The sequence below is a fragment of the Dermochelys coriacea genome, chromosome 21, assembly GCF_009764565.3.
Source record: "Dermochelys coriacea isolate rDerCor1 chromosome 21, rDerCor1.pri.v4, whole genome shotgun sequence".
In the NCBI taxonomy this organism is placed as follows: domain Eukaryota; kingdom Metazoa; phylum Chordata; order Testudines; family Dermochelyidae; genus Dermochelys; species Dermochelys coriacea.
In genome coordinates, this window is record NC_050088.1 from 13,551,078 (window position 1) to 13,570,277 (window position 19,200).

At 49.4% G+C, this 19,200-nt stretch overlaps 1 protein-coding gene across 6 annotated transcripts in view; it reads right to left on the bottom strand.

Annotated features, from left to right (window-relative positions):
* KIF21B (kinesin family member 21B) overlaps window positions 1-19,200 on the bottom strand; it is an 85,438-nt gene that overhangs the window by 41,465 nt on the left and 24,773 nt on the right. For all 6 annotated transcript variants that reach the window (XR_006276457.1, XR_006276456.1, XR_005289847.2 and 3 more), the window contains exons 2-3: window positions 1,606-1,828; window positions 1,041-1,223 (exon numbers count right to left, since the gene is read on the bottom strand). Coding sequence is in view for 2 of the 6 variants with exons in the window: in XM_038379874.2 (XP_038235802.1) it covers window positions 1,041-1,223; window positions 1,606-1,828 (406 nt within the window). In the remaining 4 variants the exon portion in view is untranslated. The remainder of the gene's footprint in view (window positions 1-1,040; window positions 1,224-1,605; window positions 1,829-19,200) is intronic.

Below are 19,200 nucleotides of genomic sequence, written 5' to 3' on the forward strand. Positions count from 1 at the left end.
GGTTTTGCACATTCTAAAAAAAAAAAAAAAAGCGAAAGTTTCAGGATTCCATGAAATTATGCAAAACTGATTTGGCAAAATAATGTCACAGTGGTAATTTCAGTAATTTCACAAAAATCTCTTCCAGCCAGCTCTAGTCACTATACACAAGGATGGCATAGTCTGGATTGATTATATCACAGAATACATTTCTCTGTCAACATAATCTAAAAGTAAAATGCAAAGCCAACCCTTTAAAGATCTCCTGGCTTTTTCATGTGCCTTTGAGGCATTACCAAAATAGAAATTTTGTCAGAACAGGGGGTCTAGCTATATACAGCCTTCCTGCATTCGCCCAGAGAAGGCATTATAAACCCATTCCAGTCCTGAATTGCTGATTGATGCTGCATTTGGTTTTTTCACATTCCACCCCAGAACTAGCTGCATGTGCGTAAAAGCTGAAGTGGTCACAAAGTACACACAGTCTGCAAGACATGATGGGATCGTTCTAGATGTAAGGCGCAATAGGAAAGATTTGGATAATGATAGGAACATGATAAATAAGGCTCTGGGGACTAAGAAACAGGGCAAAGAGGTGGCAAGGACCAGTATGTTACTTTCAAGGTGATCAATTCAGTTGATGAGAAAGCCTGAAACAATAGATGGGGTGGAAGGAGCCATAGAATTCCTGCTTAGCCCCTGAATTGGGGAAGGCTGGGAAAACCGGCATCCTTTGTACAGTAACTGGACTTTGGTCCAAATCCAGATGTCGGCAAGTGGGTTCAGAATACACTGACTGCAGTGGAGCCACCCTCCAGCTCCCAGACACAGAGGGATCGCAGATAACCAGCACCACAGCCTCCCCGACAAGCCAGAACGTAAGTGGCCAGCTCTGTTTTATGTAGGGCCCACAGCACGTGCCCCCCTGCTGCAATGCGTGAGCAGCTGTGGTTTGCAGTCGCTGGGACGGACACCCCTGCCCATGCCCTGTTCTGGGGCATGGGAATGGCAGCTCCTAGCGCTCCCCAGCCCCAGCTTGCCCCCTGCTCGCTTACACCCACCTCCAGGAACTGGGCGCTGACTTTGAACTCTGGCACGGCTGCACCACGCTCCTGCGCCACTCGCTTGCGTTGCTCGATGCCGCTGAAGAGGTGGGAGATGGCCCGCGGGATAATCCCGTGCTCCTCCTCTGAGATGTGTGTGTCAAAGCCGGTGCCCATGGTGTACGTCTTCCCAGCTCCAGTCTGAAAGGGCACAGGACGGATCTTTAGACAGCCCCATGGCGCATCAGTCTAAGAGCATCCCCCTGCAGCTCCAGCCCTGGGCCGCCAAACCCAACCTGCAGCCACCCCTCCCTGACTGTTCCCCAACAGCTCTGCTAATGCCCCAAAATCTCAACCCGCAGCCCCCTCCCCCCAGTATTCCAGCCCTGGGCCTCTGCCCCCGGCACCCCACCAATGAGCCTCAACTCCGACCTGCAGATCCAGCCCACCACCCTCTGGCATGGCTTCGCTGGCGCAGCACTCAGTGCCCAGTCAGATAGCCCACAACGGCTAACAACCGAGCCTGACGTCAGTGCAATGGCCCAGGTTTACCGCCAAGGCCCAGGACGAGGACAGCCGGTACCTGGCCATATGCCAGCACAGTGGCATTGTAGCCTTCTAAGCAGCCCTCGATGAGTTTGCTGATGCAGGTGGTGTAGATCCGCTCCTGCCACGTGTCCAGGTCGAAGACGAAGTCGTAGGTGAACGCCTTGTCCTTTCCCAGTAACACCTGGGGCTCCCCGGGCGTCACCGAAGTGCAGATGTGGCATCCCTCAATCTTCTCCTTTGACAGCTGGGGACGGATCCTGCCAGTGGGAGAAGACAGACAACTGAGGACACAGCAATCTTACCTCTCCCAAAGCACCCTGCATCCCTGCAGCAAGGGGGATCACCCTGCCCAACAGTGAAATGCAGCCACCTGTGGGCTGCAACATGACAGCAGCTGCTTAACCACACAAAGTAACAGTCTGGAACAGGAATACCACACCCAGGTGAAACTGCAGGATGCAGGCTTTAGAAAGGCAGATGGAATTTGGCCAGGGTGACCCCTCCCGACTCTTGTGACTAATGCAGTGAGATATTAGAGACCACACAAAGGGTAAGGACCATGGTATTGACTGTCACCTCAATATTGCTGGTTCAAATCCCCCCCGTCAGTACTTACTGACAGCAATTCCCATGTGATGGCTGCTTGGCCCATAGCAAGCGAGATTGGTGGGGCCCAGTGATCAGTGCCACCAACCTGACAGTCTATCCCTTAATCATTCTTGTGGCTCTTCTCTGAACCCTCTTCAATTTATCAACATCCTTCTGCAATTGTGGGCAACCAAACTAGACATAGTATTTCAGTAGTGGTCACATCCATGCCAAATACAGAGGTAAAAACTTCTCTATTCCTATTCAAGATTCCCTGTTTATGGATTAGCTCTTCTGGCCACAGCATTATACTGGGAGCTTGTGTTCAGCTGATTATCCACCACAACACCCAAATCTTTTTTAGAGTCACTGCTTCCCAGGATAGAGTCCTCCTTTCTGTAAGTATGGCCTAAATTTTTTGTTGCTAGATGTACACATTTAGCTGAATTAAAACACATATCGTTTGTTTGGCCCCAGTTTATCAAGAGATCCGGATCACTCGGTATCAGTGACCTGTCCTCTTCATTATTTACCAATCCCCCAATCTTGGGGTCATCTGAAAACTTTATCAGGGATGATTTTACATTTTCTTCTTGGTCACTGATAAAAATGTTAGCTAGTGAAGGGCCAAGAACCAATCCCTGCAGGATCCCACTGGAAACAGACCTGCTTGAGGACTATTCCATGTTTACAGTTACATTTTGAGACCAATCAGTTAGCCAGTTTTTAATCCATTTAATGTGTGGCACACTAAAAAACTAAATATAAAATTAATCAAAGTGTAGTGTGGTATCAAGTCAAACACCTTACAGAAGTGTAAGTATATTACATCAACACTATTACCTTTATCAACCAAATCTGTAATTGTATAAAATATATCTATCTATCTATCAGGCTAGTTGGACAGGATCTATTTTCCATAAACCCATGTTGATTTGCATTACTTATATTTTCCTCCTTTAATTCTTTATTAATCAAATCCCATATCAGTTGCTCCATTATCTTGCTCAGAATCGATATCAGACTGACAGACCTATAATTACCAGATCATCCCATTTTCCCTTATTAAAAATTGGCACATTAGCTGTCTTCCAGTCTTCTGGAACTTCCCCAGTGCTTCAAGACTTATTGAAAAATCAACATTAACAGTCCAGTGAGTGCCTCAGTCAGCTCTTTTAGAACTCTTGGGTGCAAGTTATCTAGTCTGGATAATTTAAAAATGTTTAACTTTAGTAGCTTCTCTAACATCTTCCAGAGATACAAGGGTAATGGAAAGAGTGTTATCACCATCTGATGAGGCTGAATCATTCATTTTTGCCCCCAAATACCACTTCTACATCTGACCGTTTCTGCATTATTATTAATAATTCTACCATTGCCAGCTACTAACTAAAGGACCAATACTATTGTCCAGATTCTTTTGGTTCCAAATATATTTTTTAAAACTTCTTATTGTCCTTACTCTGCTGGCCATCAATTTCTCCCTGTGTTTCTGAGCTTTCCTGATCAATTTTCTACAATTCTTAGCTTCTGATTTATATTCATTACAATCTAGTTACCCTTTCTTCCATTTTTAAAATTTTGTATAGCTTCCTTCACTTCCCCTCTAAACATGGTTGGTTTTTTAAACAGTGTGGCCCTCTTCCTGAATTGTGACTTTTTGGGAATCTAGTAAGGAGTTCTTAAATAATTCCCAATTATCATTCACATTTTTCTGTTTAAATTCTTTCTCCCAGCAGCTTTGGCTCATACTTGTTTTCAGCTTTGTGAAATTGGACCTATTAAAGCACCAAGTATCTACATCACTGGTCTGCACTTTATTCTGATTGCACATTATATATGTGATCAAGTCATGATACTTGTTTCTAAGCTACCATTACATTTTAGTTCCGTGAGCAGTTGCTCTTTACCTGCAAGGACAAAGTCCAATACAGAATCCCCCTGGACTGGCTGCACCACCTTTTGAGTTAGGAAATCGTCATCTATAATAATATTTAGAAATTCAGAGGATGTTTGAGTACTAGCAGCAGCAGACCTCCAGCAGATGTCACTCATATTGAAGTCTCCCATCATCACACAGGGTTCTTTTCCCCTACACATGATAGATCGGTGCATAAGGAGCCGGTCATCCAATTCCCTAGTGTGATTTGGGGCTCTGTAGCAGACACCAACTAAGTTCATCTTAAAAAGAAAAGGAGTACTTGTGGCGCCTTAGAGACTAACAAATTTGAGCATAAGCTTTCGTGAGCTACAGCTCACTTCATCGGATTCATAAATCCACCTTGTGCTTTATCTGTTAGCACACTGATCCGTGAGCATTCAAGATCATTTTCTTCCAAGTTATCAGTGACTCGGAAACAGGTGATGCCATTTTGGACCTAGAGTGCCCCTCCCCAATCCCTTTTGCCCATTCAGTCCTTCTGAAATAGATTAGAACCATTGCTTTTTACGTTCCAATTGTGCAAATCATCCCACCGGGTTTCAGGAATACCAAGTAGACCGAATTAATGCTCATAAATAAGCAATTTACCCACCTGTAAGTGACCGCACGAGCCAGAAGGCACTGGGGAATTGGGCCTTTTCTGAAGGGACTATATTTAGTGCTGGAGATGAACTTACTCTACGAATGAGAACTTCGGCTCTTTTTGAAAGACACTTTGCTTATAGAATTAGAGAGACATGACTCATCGGGATGCCTGACACTGGCAAACTGGAGTTACACTTATGAAAACCATTTAAGAGCAGATTATTCTCAAGCATCTGGAGAATCCCAGAGGATCATTCCCACAAAAGCATCACGCAAGCTGATTGAGAAAGGTTCCCAGCCCCACTCCCCCAAGTAAATCAACCAGTCTGAAAAGGAAATTGTTCATTTTTGTCAACTATTTTCTTTGAAATTAGGTTGCTTTTTTGACCAAAACCCAGACATTTGGGGGGGGGGAAAAAGTCACTTTTAGTAAAAAACAAAAAAACAACCAAAAAAAAAGGGGGATTTTCTGTCAGAAAAATAATGTGACGGAAATATCCCCCAAGCAGCTCTCCCTGCTAGAGCAGGAAGCTGCAAAGGGGGACACATTAGTGAGCTACTGGGGAGAACAGCAGCAGAGAGGACTTGGGCCTTGTGTTTTCAACCTCCGGAGCAGTTCACACCAGTAGCCCCAGTGCGTAATCTGTCGCATCAGAGGTGCCGGGGCTCAGCTCTGGCAAGTCCTGGCACAAATTAAACACTGAGTAGCCCTTCCCTCCCATGGCACTGCCTGGCCTGGCCTAGCCTAGGTTTGGTACATTTTCCAGTGTTTTGAAGAGGATGCGTGTGAGTGAGTGAGAGAGAGAAATATATGAGGGACAGTAAATTGTAGGGGAAGGTTTATGGAAAATATCCTTCTGCTATTACAAAAATAGTTCCTTATTATTATTGGTCTTGCAGTAGCTCATCGGAGCCCAAGTTATGGATCATGACCCCGTGGTGCCAGGCGCTGTACAAACACAGAACAAGAAGAGGGTCCCTGCCCCAAAGAGCTGATGATCAATTGTGAGAGATCACAGGTGGCTGCTGACGGACGACGAGCACAAGGAAACACGGCCCTGCCAAAGGCTAACTGAAGTCTTAGATTTCAGAGTAGCAGTCATGTTAGTCTGTATTCGCAAAAAGAAAAGGAGTACTTGTGGCACCTTAGAGACTAACAAATTTATTAGAGCATAAGCTTTCGTGAGCTACAGCTCACTTCATCGGATGCATTCGATGAAGTGAGTTGTAGCTCACAAAAGCTTATGCTCTAATAAATTTGTTAGTCTAAGGTGCCACAAGTCCTCCTTTTCTTTTTGCGAATACAGACTAACACGGCTGCTACTCTGAAAGGTGGGGGAGGGAATCTTAGAAACACCTTTCCTATTAATGAATGGCTCCCTGGCCTAGTCAGATGCCAGTCTCCCTCCTCCTCCTCCCATTCTCCTAGAAAAAGAGAAAGGCCCATGTTTTCAGCAGTGGCCTCTGATTCTGGAGGCTTCTCTTTCTGGGGAGCCCATTTTGAGACAAATGGGGCCCAATTCCCAGAGGTACTGACTGTCCCACAGCTCCCACTGACTTCAGCTGGATTTCCTTGTATTCAAGCCTTCTGGGGGGGGGGAAAAAACCCCAAGGCCCATTGCGTGTCATGCTGCCCCCCTGCCCAGAAGCAGAGGCGCCCCAAATCCGTGGCTGCTATTGAAAGTTTGTATTGATCAGCTCCCATTTTTATTTGCACAATAAGTGGGTCAGGTCAGAAGATGCTGGATGGTCCCAAAAGACTGCTCCCAGGGGCAAGTTGGGCCCTTGGGTGGATTATTTCTCCTTCCAGACTTCTCTCCCACTCCTTTACTGCTTGCCACCCCTCACCCCATTAAATACATAGGGGTCCCAGCTGCTAATTTATGGCAGTCGGTGCATCAGAGTCCTAACTGGAATACAGGTTTGGATGGCCTGGGCATATACAAACTATTAGGACACGTAACATCTGGTTTAGACATGCAGATCCTCAATCTGCAAGGCATATGTAGATATGCCCCCCACATCTGCTCACAGCCCCAAACTGCACACCCAATTCAGGGATATAGAAGAATGCACGCTCGCTCATTTAAAATGTTGTTTATCAATTCCCAGATTTTAAAGCCAGGAGGGGCCATTCGGATCATGCTGTCTCGTCTCCGGCATAACACCGGTTTTCCCCAGTAACTTCGGAATCAATCCCATGACACGTGGTTGAGCTAAAGCAAATGTATTAGAGATGCACTTTCTTGATTTCAAAGCTTCAAGGGATGGAGCATCCTCCACAGCCCTGTGTAAATGGTTCTGGGGTCTACTTGCCCTCACTGTTCAAATAAAACACAAACCTGTACTTTATCTCCAGTCTTAATTCACGTCGTCAGCTCCCAGCCGCTAGACTCATTGTTCCTTTGTCAGATAGATTACTGCAGTGCACCTGCTCGATCCATGCCATTAAAAGCTCCCTTGACGCAGTTTCCCATCCTACAAATTCAAGGCTTAAACATTTTTGCTCCAAACCAGTCATTAAAAATAAACCCCGTGTTAATCCGAATATTGCTAATCAGAACAGACAAAGCAAAGGGACAGTACAAACCCACATGAGTGAGACTGGGGAAGCCAGAGATGAAAACCAACGCAATCTGAGCCACTAAGGTAAGAGGTCTTCTAGGGGTCTTTTCAGTACTCGCTCTCAAGTTCTTGCTTACTGCCTAAATCCCAGCACTGAAGGCCAGAAGAGACCGTGAGCCAGTCTGACCTCTGTAGCTCACAGGTCATGAGCACCACCCTAGCATCTGCACAACCCAAAAACCCAAATCAAATCAATTAGTCGGAATTTCACACACACACACCCATCTAAAATCCTGCTGTTACACAGGAATCAACTAATAGAAATGTACTGCTAACAAAATGACCTGCAGCTTTGCTTGGTAAGACAGCTGCATTTGTTGAGATTTTAAAGTCTCCTGTTTTCAGGGGATTGGCCTGGCAGCTCTGAAGCTGAATTGCCTGGGAAGAATCAGGGAGAAGAGACAACATGACACCAAATACCCTGATAAAAACTCTTTTTGGAGACTTAATGACAAAACAACTCCCCTCACTGGCTGTTTTATAAATACTTATATTAATTCTTTTAAAGCCATGGAAGGCAGAAGAATGGACCACATGCTTAATACCACCACCAGCCCCCTCTCACTAAAGTGGGGCTTATCAAATAGTGTCCAATAATATCCTCAGCTACTGTTTAATGTACTTTAGCCATGGGCGAAGCAAATCCTGTATGGCCACTGTGCCTCAGTTTCCCTATCTGTAAAGCAGGGATGATATCAAATACCTTTGTAAAGCTCTTTGAAATCTCTGGATGAAACACACTGTGTAAGAGCTAGGTGTTAAAGATTCAGACTTTAAGGCCAGAAGGGGCCCTCATGATCATCTCATCTGGCCTCTCGCACATCGCAGGCTATAAAACCTCACCCCCCACCCACTCCTGTAACAGACCCCCTAACCTCTGGCTGAGTTACTGAAGTCCTCAGATCATGGTTTAAATACTTCAAGTTAGAGAATCCACTATTCACACTAGTTTAAACCTGCAAGTGCCCCATGCCCCACTTTCCAGAGGAAGGCAAAAGCCCCCCAGGGTCTCTGCCAATCTGACCTGAGGAAAATTCCCCCTAGACCCCAAATCTGGCGAGCAGGTAGACCCTGAGCATGTGGGCAAGAGCCACCAGCCAGACACCTGGGAAAGAATCCTCAATGAATAGTTTGTGTATCACTGAAGGATGGAAAGGGAGGTCAGATTGTACCAGCACAAAAGTCTCAATAAGTGGTGGCTTTTCTCCAGGGTTCCCAGGCTGGCACTTGGTTTAAAGCATAAAAACAGAATCAAACAGCCCAAGGCTCAACGGGGCCCTTTGGGCCAGAACTTCCAGACACAGCTCAGTGACAACAGCAAGGTTCAGATTTTTAGAAGGGCTCAGCACTGGGGCCGCTCAGGTTTCTTCTCCCCAAAGACATTTCCTTCCGTCCCCTTGGACAAAAAAATGGCTTTTTGACAAAAATGATGTGCGTTTGCATGGAAAACGCAGCACTTTGTTTTGGACCAGAAAAACCTTTTTTGGTCAAAATTTTCATTGTTTCTTGGGGGGGGGAAGAGGGGAGTAAAATGTTTTAAAATATTTCTTGCAAAAAGAATGGGTATTTTTCAACATAAGAATGGCCAGACTGGGTCAGACCAAAGGTCCATCCAGCCCAGTATCCTGTCTGACAACAGTGGCCAATGCCAGGTGCCCCAGAGGGAGTCAACCTAACAGGTAATGACCAAGTGATCTCTCTCCTGCCATCCATCTCCACCCTCTGACAAACAGAGGCTAGGGACACCATTCCTTACCCATCCTGGCTAATAGCCATTAATAAATCCGACTTCAAAGGTCAGAAGGGACCATTACGATTGTCTAGTCTGACCTCCTGCTCAACGCAGGCCATGGAATCTCACCCACCCACTCCTGTAACAAACCCCTGACCTATGTCTGAGCTATTGAAGTCCTCAAATCGTGGTTTAAAGACTTCAAGGTGCAGAGAATCCTCCAGCAAGTGACCCGTGCCCCATGCTGCAGAGGAAGGTGAAAAAACCCCAGGGTCTCTGCCAATCTGCCCTGGAGGAAAATTCCTTCCCAACCCCAAATATGGCGATCAGCTGAACCCTGAGCATGTGGGCAAGACTCTCCAGCCAGATACCCAGGAAAGAATTCTCTGTAGTAACTCAGATCCTGGACTTAATCTCCATCCATTTCTCAAGTTCTCTTTTAAACCCTGTTATCATCCTAGCCTTCACAACCTCCTCAGGCAAGGAGCCAGCACCCGACATGCACAGCTCACGTGAAAGCCTGGCTGCAAATGTCACACTGGGAGCAGCACGAATAGCTAGCCCCAGCTTGGGCTGCTGAGCCCTTCTGCATGCTCTGGCCAACTGCAACTGTGCATCGACAGCTGCACCCTCCCTGAGATCTCTCCCCTCTGAGTCACAAGAAGCTACTGTTAAATGCTTTGGCTTTCAGTCTAATGCCCAATAGCACCCTGCTCTCCCACTCCCCTGCCCTGCTTCCCTACGCCACCCCGTACAGCTGAGAGAGACGGCACCCTGCCTGCCATTCGCTGCTCTGCTTCTGTGCTAAGGGAGGCAGACCGAACCCACAGCATTGCAGGGCCCATGCTTAGACCAATAAGGAGAGCCAGAGGGTCTGAGCTAGGCAAGGTATTCCTGGCTGAGCCTTCAGACCTGATCCCACCAGACACCCAGAGTCCTGCCTCAGGCCAATGCCTGGTGTCCTCTAACACTGAAGTTCTGGGAGTGCCTAGAGGTACAAGTCAGGATAGAGGCCCATAGTGACAGTAGAGTTGCCACCTTTCTCATGGCTGGCAACTGGATCCTTGAGGCCCCGCCCCTGCTCCGCCTCTTTCCTGAGGCCCCGCCCCTTCCCTAGGTTTAAAAAAAGAAAGAAAGAAAAAAAAAAAGACATCAGGGCTTGTCAAATGGCACCCAGACACAGAAGCCAAGTGGCAGGTGCTATACACCTTCACCAGGCAAATGCCCGGAGCACAGCACCCCATGCCTGAGATCTTTTAAACCAAGGGGACCTGAAGGTAGTGTAAAATGAAGAGGCAGGGGATGTGTTCAGTGAGATATGGAAGGATGGGGCAGGAGCAGGAGAGCTAGGAGCACTGGGATAGAACTGAGCAAAGGAAATCAAGACTGAACATCAGGAAATGCTGAACAAAAGTCATGAAGAATATAACAAAGAGAATAATCCTTTATTACCTAGCACAGAGTTAGCAATGAGTTCCACAGGCTATCACACAGCCCAGATGCCAAGAGCTTAGTTGGACTCAAAAGAGGGCTGCTTATTTACAAAGATAATGAGAACTTGAGAAGGTTATTTTTAAAGAGTTGTACATCCTCATGCTTCAGGGCATGAGCCAACTTCTAAGCAATGAGAGTCAGGAAGAAACTTTCTGTGGGCAGGTTATTCCTTAATTTTCCACTGGGGGGGGGGGGGGTTCTTGTACCTTCCCCTGAAGCAGCTGCCCCCTACTGGAAATTGGAAACTGGACTATGCCAGTTCCTATACCTGGTTGCTGGCCAGGGAGCAGGCAGATGGACAGGACCGGACCTACCGGCATTAGAAACAGAAGAAATCTCCAGGAGGGTTAGTAGAGCACAGATTTGTCCACCTTGCAGAGCGCCCCCATGATGCTCGCTCCATGCCTTGTCTCGGCTGCATTCCTGAAAGCTCCCAATAACAAATTAGAGACTGAAATAGCCACATGATTACCCTGTATAACTAACAAACTTGCTTGATCACGTGTCTAACGGTTACAGTATTACAGCATTAATGAGGCCAGACAGATGGTGCTGTTCTAGTCAGTTACTGTCATGCCTGAGGTGGGTAGGATAAGGCATGGCAGGTCTATGTTCACAGAAGATTAAAATAAAGCCCAGGACAAGACTAGACCCTTACAAATCGAAACTCAGGGTTGTAATCCCAGATCTGCCACTGACCCATCATGTGACTTTGCCTCAACCTCGTTATGCCTCAGTTTCCCCACCTGCTCAATGGGGCTAATCACACTGACCAGCCTCTCACAGCACCAGGAAACTGGATCCAGCAGTGTTTGCAAAGCACACCAAGACCCCAGGCCGGGAAAGTGTTTGTAACAAAAGCAGCGAAGTTGCACTGGGGTGAATTTGGCCCATGGAGGTCAGCGTGGCGGGAGGCCTCCCTGCGGCTCCCTCTCGGTTATTAAGCTGTGCTAAGGAGTGGCGGGACACTGCAGATGTTGGAAGCGTCCCGTCAGAATCCATGCAGCCCAAAAAGCAAAGCGGGGTGTGGACTTCGCTCCCAACCTGATCCCAAACCCACAGGAGCCAGTGCCAAGACTCCCGGTAACTTCAGGGGCTGCGCCACCGGAGACACAACACCAACAGCATCCCAGGGGCACTGGCAGTGCATTCTGGAGTACAGCCACCCTCAGGGCTGGATGCAGTCAGACTGGCCGACAAGCCCAGAGACAGGATCATTGCGAGATCATCGGCGCCGGGGGCTCCCCAGATGGGGGTGCAGGGAGGGGGAGAGGGAAAGGACACAAAGGACCGCACAGCGTTCGCTGTTAGCAAACAGCCCTGCCAGACGCTCCAGCTGGAGCCTTCCTGACCCTCTGGAGGGAGGAGGTGGGGGTGTGACGGATGCCACAGCTGGGTGCAAGAGGGGTTCGGGGGGAGGGACAAGAGTCCCCCGCCCCACTAAGGCACATCCAGCCGTCTGAGCTGTTTGGAGACGCGGGTGGGAAGGCAGCAAATAGATCTGGTCCGAGCAAGGGCCATTGGAGCCCCTGGGCTGATTGACACGGCCGGCCAGAGCTGCCGATCCTTCCTGCAGGGTCGGTCTATTCGCAGACCTGGGCCTGGCCAGCCGACAGAGCCAGCAACACACAAGGCACAAAAGCCGCAGGCCGACAGACACACTGGTAGAGACAGAGACACGGGCAGGGGGAGAGATCTTGTCCTTTCCAACTGGGAGCTCTCGCTGGGCCGATGACTGACAGTGCTGGGCCCCCGGAGCCAGGAGGCCACTGTGTGCCGGGGAGCCCCTATCCTGCATCCGGGCTGCCCGGGAGCCAGACTAGACTAGGAAAGGGAAACACACAGAGCAGTTTGTAAAGCAACAGAGGCGGCACGGGGGGCTCCCCAACTGGGAGCCTCTCTGTCTTTTCTTTCTTTGCTGGCAGGATGTGAAAGCAGCCGTCACCATGGCAAGATTGTCATGGCAACCAAGCATCTGCAGGGAGGGGAAGAGGGAGCGGGACACTGAACCCGAAGGGTGAAAAGCTTTGACACACACACACACACACACACACACACTCTCTCTCTCTCACTCTCTTGCTTATAAAAATCCCCAGTCAATTTCTTCAGTGGCCCGGAGACGCACAATGGCCGGCTTGTTCAGCTCCGTCACCGTAAGCCAACATTTACAGAGGGGGAACCAATTGGGCTGGCGTCCAAAGCTTTGAATGGGCACCGGCCTAACAGCGAATCCGCAGTCCCCACGCCGGCAGCAAGCGATTCAAGGAGCCTTCCCCAGCCTTGCTTCCTTCTAGTAAGAGGCCTCAGAGGCCCACGGCACAGAAATAGCTGGTCCAGAAAGATGCTACAATTCTGCAGAACCGTGCCAGACAGGTCCCAGGCTCCATATGATAGTATGGAAGATCAGGGGGTTCATTCCCCCAATGTTCTGTATGGCACCCACCACTCCAGGTGTCAATCAATAACCCGATTGCACCATGGACCAGACAGAGGGAAACCAGCGTTTTAAAAAAGGGGATGTCCCCTTGTCCCACCGTACACAGCTCAGCAAGGGCCCCTAAGAAGTATTTGATTACATAGGAGTCTTTTGAAGCCGTGTTCACGCACAGCCTCATTGCAGATGAAGTCTGTGCAACTCAGACCCAAGGACTTGGGTCCCCTGAAGCTCAGGGCACAAACCCAGATGACCTGCTGAAGTTCTAGAGAGGGTGCTGTCCTGTCACCTCTGCTCAGGTTCCCCTTCCATTGCTAAATTATCTCTGTGGGAATATTTTACATCTATCAAACTCCATTCTGTCCACAGGACTTTGCCAAGTAATACCTGAACAACCCAGCACAGACCCTAACCTGGCCTCGGCTTTCAAGAGATCTCAGCTCCCACCAGCCTCCACCACCCACTGAGCCGCTGGGAGCTGAGCAGTTTTGAAAATCCAGCACTAAATTAAATCTCCAGTGCCTCCTCCTCCCTCTCCCCCACCCCCAGCACGGTAAGTGTACAGTAACACTGAAATGCAGCCACTTCTGGGGCAGAGGCACCACTAGACTCCATGCAGCACAAACGGGGGAAGAGGAAGAGAAAAACAACCTTGGACACTTGGGAAAACCCTCTGCTCTTATGAGAAGTGGGGGCCCGCAGGGATTCTAAAAATTAATACTGACCACTCCAGGCTTGTATTAAACTCCCAAGGTTACAGCTTCTCTCTGACCTTGGATGGATAGATGCTGCCATCATCCAAGTGCAAAAACCACCTTTTGGAACCCAGAAAGGTGCACTTGGAAATTCCTTCCTGTGGGGTACCCTCAAGCCCTGTCATCCCCTCTCCGGGGAAGAGCTGAGAAAGAAAAAGGAAATCAGCTGTTGCCACCAGCTAATTAAACAACGTATGCATGAACCTCTTAGGACACAAAAATTCAATCCTGTTCGGGGAAAAAAAAGAAAAGTAAATTTTATTAAAAAACAAACAAGAAAATATATTTGGAACCTAGGCTTTTTGCTAGATTTTTAAAAAAAAACAATTACAAGAATTAAGCATCAAGAATAGCTCTCTTGAGGTTCAGCTTAAAGGTTACAAGCAAAACAAAAGCACTTGGGGTTAGCACAGAGAAGTCCACAAGCCATAAAGAAATAAAAGGAGATAAACCTATTCACGTCGTCCTAGACATTCCCTTATCTACTGACATAGCTGGGGTTTCAAATGAGTAGTTTCTAGGTATGACCTGGTGATTTTCATACCTGGTCCACAGCTTTTTACAGCATAGCTCCAGCCCTGTCTCTGCTCTGTCCCCTCTCCCCAGAGAGCAGACAGCTAGAAAAAGGGGGAAAAATTTCCCCAATTTTAAGAAGTTCTAGCCCTCCCATTGGCTCTTTTGGTCAGGTGCCACTCCCTTCCTTTTACCTATGGGATTTTTTTTAACCCTTTACAGGTAAAGCAAGTAGAGAACAGCTACTAACAGGGATTTTATAGCTAACTGGCTGGCTGGCTGTTCATAAAAGGGAGCTACTCCCCCTCCCCCATTCATTTATCACAGGGGGAAAGAATTTTTTTTTTTTTATCACCCACGCTAAGCAGACAGTTTTTAACATCTCATCCCCAAACCCTCCGAGACACCCACTGAGTTGGGCCCACTAGTAGCATTAGAGTTTGCTATGCTGTCTGGTCAGTTAGGGGCTTGGTAACTCGTAGCTCATGCTAGGGCCTGCTACTGCTGTTTGCACAGTTGCCCAGAGCAGCTGCAATATGAATGTGGCTGTAGAGGTCAAAGGGTCGCCCCACACTGGACAGCAGGGCCTTGCAGGCTGCAGGGACAGACAGCTGCAGGCAGGCAGAGGGATATAATCATTAAATAAAAACAATGCAAACTCTTGGAGCTGCGATGCACCAGACCAGGGAACTCTCCCCTCAGTGGCTCAGGACACTCACACACTCTAGGGAGTTTTCACACAAAACACCCGATTGATGAACAATCAGTGGTCTGGAGGCAAGAAAACCTCTCTATACAATGCAAGGCAGTATCCAGGCCAAAGATTACCTTGACAGAAGATTCTGACACAAGATGGGCGTGGGGGGGGGGAGATCCCCCACATGGTGGGGCAGGAAGCCCTACATTCAGGGAGGATAGAAATGTCTCTTTGGTACACTCATCTCTGGGATCCTAGAGGGCAGCCAGCAGCTGGCTCAGACAGAGGGTTTTCTTGTTTAGCCCAGCTAGCTCCACTTTTAAAAGGGATTAGACTAGCTGAGCCGACAGGCTGCTCAGAGTCCTTGGGGGCTTCTACCCTTGTGCCACTCAAAAGTGGCTTTTCGTTGGCCCTCCTGGAATTTGGATGAGGTGTTACTGCTATGTTAGCACCATCTTCCCCTGGCAGAGACCTCAGAGATCAGGTCTGCAAACACAGCTGTAGCTCGCTATGGGCGGGGTAAGGATCGCAAGCATGAGAGCTACCACCTTGGCCAATGCACCAGGGATGCCCACAGCTAGAAGCAAGAGCTACAGAGAGCGAACAGTCTCAGACTCGTGTCCTCTATGGATCAGCCCAGAGGGGACCTGCAACATACACTGGCCATGGGGTTGCACAGAGAAGCTGAAGGAGGTCAAAGCAACTTGGAGGAATCCTACCTTGGAAGGGCAGAGCAGATCCTGCCTAACGTGTAACCTACATCTGCTCCCCTGCAGCTCCGGCTCCTGTCACCTCGTCGACAGCAGAAGCTGTGCTTGTCTATTTCTGCAGCAGCCGTGCGTGGATGACTCACTCAATCCATCACCCGCTCCAATCCCCCTGAGCTTTCGATATGGCGCAACTGCCTGCCTAGCCAGTCCCCTCCATTCTCATTGGGCATCAATCAGCTCTCCCCACACAAACCACGCTAGTGGGGGACTCTGTTCCAGTCTGCAACTCCAGTGCTGTTTGCTCAGCTCCATGCATCCTCCCCAGCTTAGGGGTCACTCCTGATTTTCGAAGGCACCCGGATACTATTTGAGGGCAGCATAAGTGCCTAGGTCAAGCTTGTTGGCCACCAGTGTGACTAATATTCTCCAGGTCGCTAATTAAAAATATTGATGAGGACTGGACCCAATATCACTCCCCAAACGCTTTGGTCCATATGCTGTTACTATTTTAAGTGCACCATACCTGCAGCACACTATAGCCAAGACCCATTTTAACCACTGCTTTGCCATTCTTCCAGGACCCAGAGAGACTGGGATGGAGGACCCTGTTTCACAGGTTGGTCCCTCATCCATTGCAGAAAGGATGCAAGAGATTCCAAGGAGATGGGGCGCTCGCCTCTCAAACAGCAAGAGAACGAGGCCTCTTGTTCTGGCACTAGTAAGATCGATCCAGAGCGACTCTCCCACAGCACAAGGTCCAGATCCACAGTGCTGAGCAGGTGCAAGTGCCCAGACAGACCAGCTCCCTTGGGACATACCCAGGAGAGCTGTGGCTGCTACCCAGAGACCAAAGTGAAAGGCCCTGATCCCTGCCTCCCTCATGTCACCACGTGCCCTGGATCACTGGTAGCATTTTCACCTTGGCGTACATGGTGGCACAAGGCGTGAGGTGGGGAGAATCAGGCTAATGTGCATGCTGTAGCTCTGACCACGGTAACATCTGGCCAGCAAAGGACTAAGCCTCTGGCTACAGCAAGAGAGGGCTGCCAGCCTCCCTTGGGGAGAAAGAGGAGCAGTGGAAATGTTCAGATGGGTTCTCTCCAAGGTACTTACACAGCCCCCATTACTGGGGTACACTCAGCGACCAATGCACTGACTCTCAACCCCCCCACAGCGCTTTGCTATTACCCCATTGTCCTTAGGGGAACTGAGGCCCAGAGGAGCTATGTGAGGCTGAGGGACTTGCCCAAGGCCATGCAGAGTGTCTGTGGCAGAGGGGGTACTTGGTCTCCAGGTCCCCAGGTCTCCAGAGTCCCAGGTTAGTGCCCTATCTACTGGCCATTCTTCCTCTGCTGCAGCAAGCAGCTCAGCCGAGCCTCCACTCCAGATCTGGGGCGTTCCCTGTGGGGCAGGGGAGAGATGCTGGGACTGCTTCATCCTCTGGAGGGAAGGGACCAAGTTCCCACATGGCAGGAGGAGGAATCACTGGCTTGGACCTGGGTTCGGTCGGGCCCTGTACGTGGGGAGAGAGTTTGCTGTCTGCACATGGGGCTCTCTGGTTGGTTTGGACCGAATTCAAGCCAAAGTGAAGCATTTAATTACGGAAGCCGGAAGGCAGCTCAGGCGACTGGAGAAAATCAAATGAGGCTCCCGCAGGACTGTCGGGCCTGATCAGCCAGTACTCTCCCCTATGGCGCAGATTAAAAAAAAAAAAAAAAGACACCATTAGTCACCTCCCAGCAGGGCGTTAGCTTGGTCCTTAGAGCGCCTGCCTGCAGCGGGTACTGGACGCTCCAGGCACCTGCAGCCTCTGGCCATTGAGCTTTGTGCAGAGGTTCTAGGGAGACCCCCACCAGCAAGCAAAGCCTACGACCGGACAGAATGGCCTAGCTTCTGGGGCACTAAATTGGGACTCAACAGATCTCGGTTCAATTCCTGGCTCTGCCACAGAGTTCTCTCGTGTGACCGTGGGCATGTCCCATAATCCATATTGTGCCTCAGTTTCCCATTCTGTGCTCCGGGGTAACAGTACTGCCCTGCCCCAGGGGAGCAGAGTACATACATGAATGGCTGCGAGGGGTGCAGATACCCCAGAGGTGGGGGCCAGATAAGGGAGAGGCTCAATGTGTTTAATTTAACCGACGGGTTAAGGGGTGACTTGATCCCAGTCTACAAAGACCTACCCAGGGAACCTGAGGCTGATAATAACAGGCTCTTCCGCCTTGCAGAGGAAGGTCTAATGAGATCCAGCTGCTGGAACTTGACACTAGACAAACTCAAACAGGGAGGGTCATTAACCCTTGGAACAATCTGCCAATGGCTAGGGTGGATTCTCCAGGACTGGCAAATGTTAAAGTCAGGATGGGCGGGTTTGCTCCAAGTGCTGCTCTAGTTCCACCAGGAATTAAAGCAGGGGAGCCCTGGGGCCTGGGTTACATAGGACAGACTAGGGGATCCCTCAGCCCAGAGCAGGTCCTCTCTTGTTCCTGTGCACGGGGTTGCATAAGTGCCACGCCCCCGTTACCAGGATTGTCTCCAGCATGACACTCCATACAAGTTCAGTCTGGCCACGGGACCCTGTATGAGTGGAGCCTTTGCCCATCAGGAACAATCCTTCCAGTGAACACTCCCTGCCCTGCCCTCCACAAGGCCCAGGTTCAATTCCTTCCCTCATCCCTGGGGAGCAGCCCAGGAAACACCCGAGCTCCCCGTAGAGGCTGGGGACTGCTCATCTCTCTCCCCCCAAACCTTCCAACCATTCAGGAGCCACACTGATGGGCTCTGCTGGGAGCCCAGGGCCCGCCCCCTCTTCCGCTCTTGAGCCCCGTTGTCCAGAATGCATAGCTCATAAAGAGCCGGCTCCCTGGCCCCTATAGTCCCAGTCTCTGGGCTTCCCCGGGTTTAGGGAAGCCTTTTAAATCAGGCATCAGGCAGCCAACACATGCAGCTCGTTAGCTCTGGCATAGCACACCTGTGCCGAGCCATGCCATCTGCCCTGCATGTTTCATTGCAGCAGGCTCTGGGTGGGTTTTCAGAGAGGAATGAAGATACAGGGTTTAAACCAGAGAGAAGGCATCGGAGAAGGGAAGCCCCAACCTCAGGGGCCCAACCAAAACCCCAGCAGAGAAACACAAGGGGCAAACATTAGCATCCAGTGCTCCATCTTATTTTAAGCTAGTCTCATGCTGGGCTGGGGGGCTGGCAGGCCAGCTATAGGATTCTGCTGTCGGGTTTCTCAGCAGAGTCTCGAATAGCATCACACAAGGCCGTCTGTATTGGTGCTGGATTCTAGAGCCACACACTAACGAAGCTTAAAAAAAAAAAAGTTTAAAAAGGCCAAACACATCAACCTGTCCCTGCAAAAAGAATTACGCTGACGTGCCCTTTGCAGCTCCTCTCTGATCGCTCGGCTTGTCTGTTGTAGCCAGGGCTGGCTCCAGCTTTTTTGTGCCCCAAGTGGATGGGGGGGGGGAACCACACACCACACCTATTGAGCTGCCACCGAATTGCCGCCAAAGAGGAAGAGAGGGAATGAAGGACTCACCACTGAAGAC